Raw genomic sequence first — 2,984 nt, forward strand, 5'->3', positions numbered from 1 at the left:
CTTCCACAGTGGCCCTGTATTGAAGCCTTTATCTCACGTTTTAAATGTTATATTATGTTAGATGTTAGATACTGACAGGCATATTAAGATATTTAACACGTCATATGTCTTATCAGTACGGCCATATCAAGACACTCCATTAGTTTACAAAGTACAGCATGTTTGCCCGTACAAGCCGCGCATTCCAAGTGATAGCGTTAATATCAAGTTAAACAGTACGTGCGGGCACCTCGGAGAAAATTTTCTTCGTGCGTAAAAAAAAAAAGAAACAAGAGAGCGAGAGAGAGAGAGCGCTTTCCAGCAAAATTGACGTTTTTAATAAGACTCATGAGTGGTAAAGTTAAATGGTCAAGTGGGCAGATACACAAACATAGAATAGCGAACATAGGGTTCTGTGCTGCAAATCGATAGGCTTTGCGGCAAAATATCTCATATACAACCGTTTGGTTTGGTTTGGTTTGGTTCATGGGGTTTAACGTCCCAAAGCGACTAAGGCTATGAGAGACGCCGTAGTGGAGGGCTCCGGAAATTTCGACCACCTGGTGTTCTTTAACGTGCACTGACATCGCACAGTAACCGTGATTATTCAAAGTGGCGCCCGCAGTATTAGCGTTTGCAAGACACACAGCGTTTTTTATGCAGCCATTTCAGTTACCATTCGATTTCCTATCCTAACTGGCCTTTAGCACAACTTGGCAGTCTTCCTTCCTTTCATCCTGGATGACTAAATAAAAAAGGCAATGAAATTCTTTTGTCTTAACAAATTTTTCAAAATAAAAACTAAGCCCTCTTTTCGCTACCAATTTTTCTGTGTGATTTTTTTCAGCACATATGGGCGAAATAAACAGCGTGGTTTTATTTTCTCATTCCATATTATACGGGAAAGTCGTTTGTCCGTGCAGTGCGAATGCGTAGTGCCGTGCACAAACTGACGCTTCATACAAGACCATGACGAGAAGCTCTCTGTACATAGAACTCTTGTTTTGGCCGGAGGGCATGATCGCAATGAATATTATTCCTCGCCATGACAGCAATGCATGGTTTGCGATAAAAAGACGGAGAATTCTTGACAGCGATGCACTGCCACAGCATCGTAAGAACGTTAAAACCCACTGTCGTCGAATGCTTTCATTAAGTGCAGTCATCACGGCTTGGCAGAACGTGAATTTGCGCAACAAATATCTGCTTATTATTTCACCCTTCCGTCAAGGCAACGTGCAGAGCAGTTTCTCATCCTGAGCTGCTGTATGATCTCGGGACAGCGCCCCGACGAGATTCGGGTCGCGTATAGCTGAGCACTCTATAAATCACACACCCTGTACAACAAGCCTGTAACTCCGAAGATTCCCCTTACAAGGAACGGGCTCAATTTACAGGTGAGCTGCCTCCTACCGCGTTGCTACTGCTTCGCTCGAGGGCGCGTAAGCCTCGACAGAGCCCGAGCTGCCGCTGCCGGTCGACGCAGCTGTCGCCTGACAGGAGCGACGGAGAAAAAAAGTAAAACGATACAAAAAAACGACACAGACGGCGCACGCCGTAGACTCCGGCTGTGCCGGCTGCAGCTGCCGTAGTCACTGCAAGGGGCGTGTGGCGACTTGTAAGAAAAACACTGAAGGACTCAGTCAGCCGGCGGCGCATCCGGAATGTCCGGAACTTCCGCGTGAGAGGACCCTTCTCGGACACTAATGAGCGCCGTTTGGCGGATGACGAGAAAATGACTCTCCTTCCGACTTCAGCCTTGCTTACCTTGGCCCTATGGAGTGGCAGTCAGGTCAAAGAGGCTATCGCACCGTGGGCTCCGACGCAGTCATCGTCCCAGTGGAGGCAGCAGGCAGAGCCTGATCTGGATTTGTGGACGTCCTCGGGACTTGTGAGGGACCTCTCGCTACCTGACACGTTGCATGCCGAGCTTGAGGTGAGGTACGGGAGGGTGTCGGTGGTCATGAACGGAACGCTGACGCCCGCACAGACTGCCAAGCCTCCGACGATGGTACGACTCAGAGGAGCCGTCAACTGCATGCCGCCGTTTGCACTGGTGATGGTCGACCCGGATGCGCCGAGTCGTAGGAGACCTACAGCACGCAGCTGGTTGCACTGGATGGTGGTCAACGTCAAGAGCACGAGGAGGTTGCATGAAGGCAGAACAGTGAAGAGGTACAACGGTCCGACACCGCCCAGGGGATCAGGTCCACATCGGTACGTGTTTCTGGCCTACTGTCAAGGCCGCAAGCGCGTGCGGAGCAGGAAGATTGCACCGAGGAGGAGGAACAACTTCGACCTGGATAAATTCACCAAAAAATTGAAGGCGGGAAATCCGTTCGGAGGCAACTTCTTTTATGCCATGAACGCATGATGTGTGTTAGTGGGACTACGTGATGAATGGTTCAATGAATGCCCTGCTGCTGTTGACATTTGCTGACTTTCTCAGAGATTGCGCCTGCATGTGTGCTGACGAAATAAGAATGAAATTATTGTAATAATTCCTGATCGTCCTGTGCAACATCTTAGTATTCATTTTCCTTCCTGGGTATTACACAGTGAGTGGTGATGGATGTGCTGTGCTGATGATGCTATGAGGATAGGGATTAAGGGTTAGGAAGTCCTAATGCGGGAAGAAAGCCTTCTATAAAGCCAGCTGTTTTGTACATATAGCGTGAAGAAAGTGATCGGAAACATAACGACAACTGACGTGAAGTAAATAAGGTGGTGAAAAATTTGAATTAAAGGAGGTTCTGTCAAAAGAAAGATCTAGATAACAGCTACCATTATATTGTCATTAAATTAATATTTTATATCACTTGATCAAGTTTTCGCGCTACTATCGGGAAAAAGTTTCCGCTGCGGCGCCATGTGGTTTGTGAGTAAAGAACGGAGACACAAAATTAAGTAAAAGAGATGTGGCACTGAACATTTACGCTGCATTGGCAGTGATGGATGTTGCCCAGGTGAGTGCAAGTGTTTGTGTTCTGCAGAACAATACATAC

At 47.5% G+C, this 2,984-nt stretch overlaps 1 protein-coding gene across 1 annotated transcript; it reads left to right on the plus strand.

Annotated features, from left to right (window-relative positions):
- The first annotated feature begins 1,685 nt into the window (after positions 1-1,685).
- On the plus strand, positions 1,686-2,482 carry LOC149363478 (protein D3-like). The gene has a single exon (XM_089569932.1). It carries the CDS (start codon positions 1,715-1,717, stop codon positions 2,351-2,353), a length of 639 nt encoding a protein of 212 aa, XP_089426058.1. The 5' UTR covers positions 1,686-1,714; the 3' UTR covers positions 2,354-2,482.
- The last annotated feature ends 502 nt before the right edge of the window (positions 2,483-2,984 follow it).

Source organism: Amblyomma mixtum, chromosome 2 (genome assembly GCF_055824585.1).
Source record: "Amblyomma mixtum isolate Tamu chromosome 2, ASM5582458v1, whole genome shotgun sequence".
In the NCBI taxonomy this organism is placed as follows: Eukaryota; Metazoa; Arthropoda; class Arachnida; order Ixodida; family Ixodidae; genus Amblyomma; species Amblyomma mixtum.

Bases quoted from the DNA above. Each gene is read 5' to 3' on its own strand.
- LOC149363478 (XM_089569932.1), top strand. From the start codon at position 1,715: ATGACTCTCCTTCCGACTTCAGCCTTGCTTACCTTGGCCCTATGGAGT.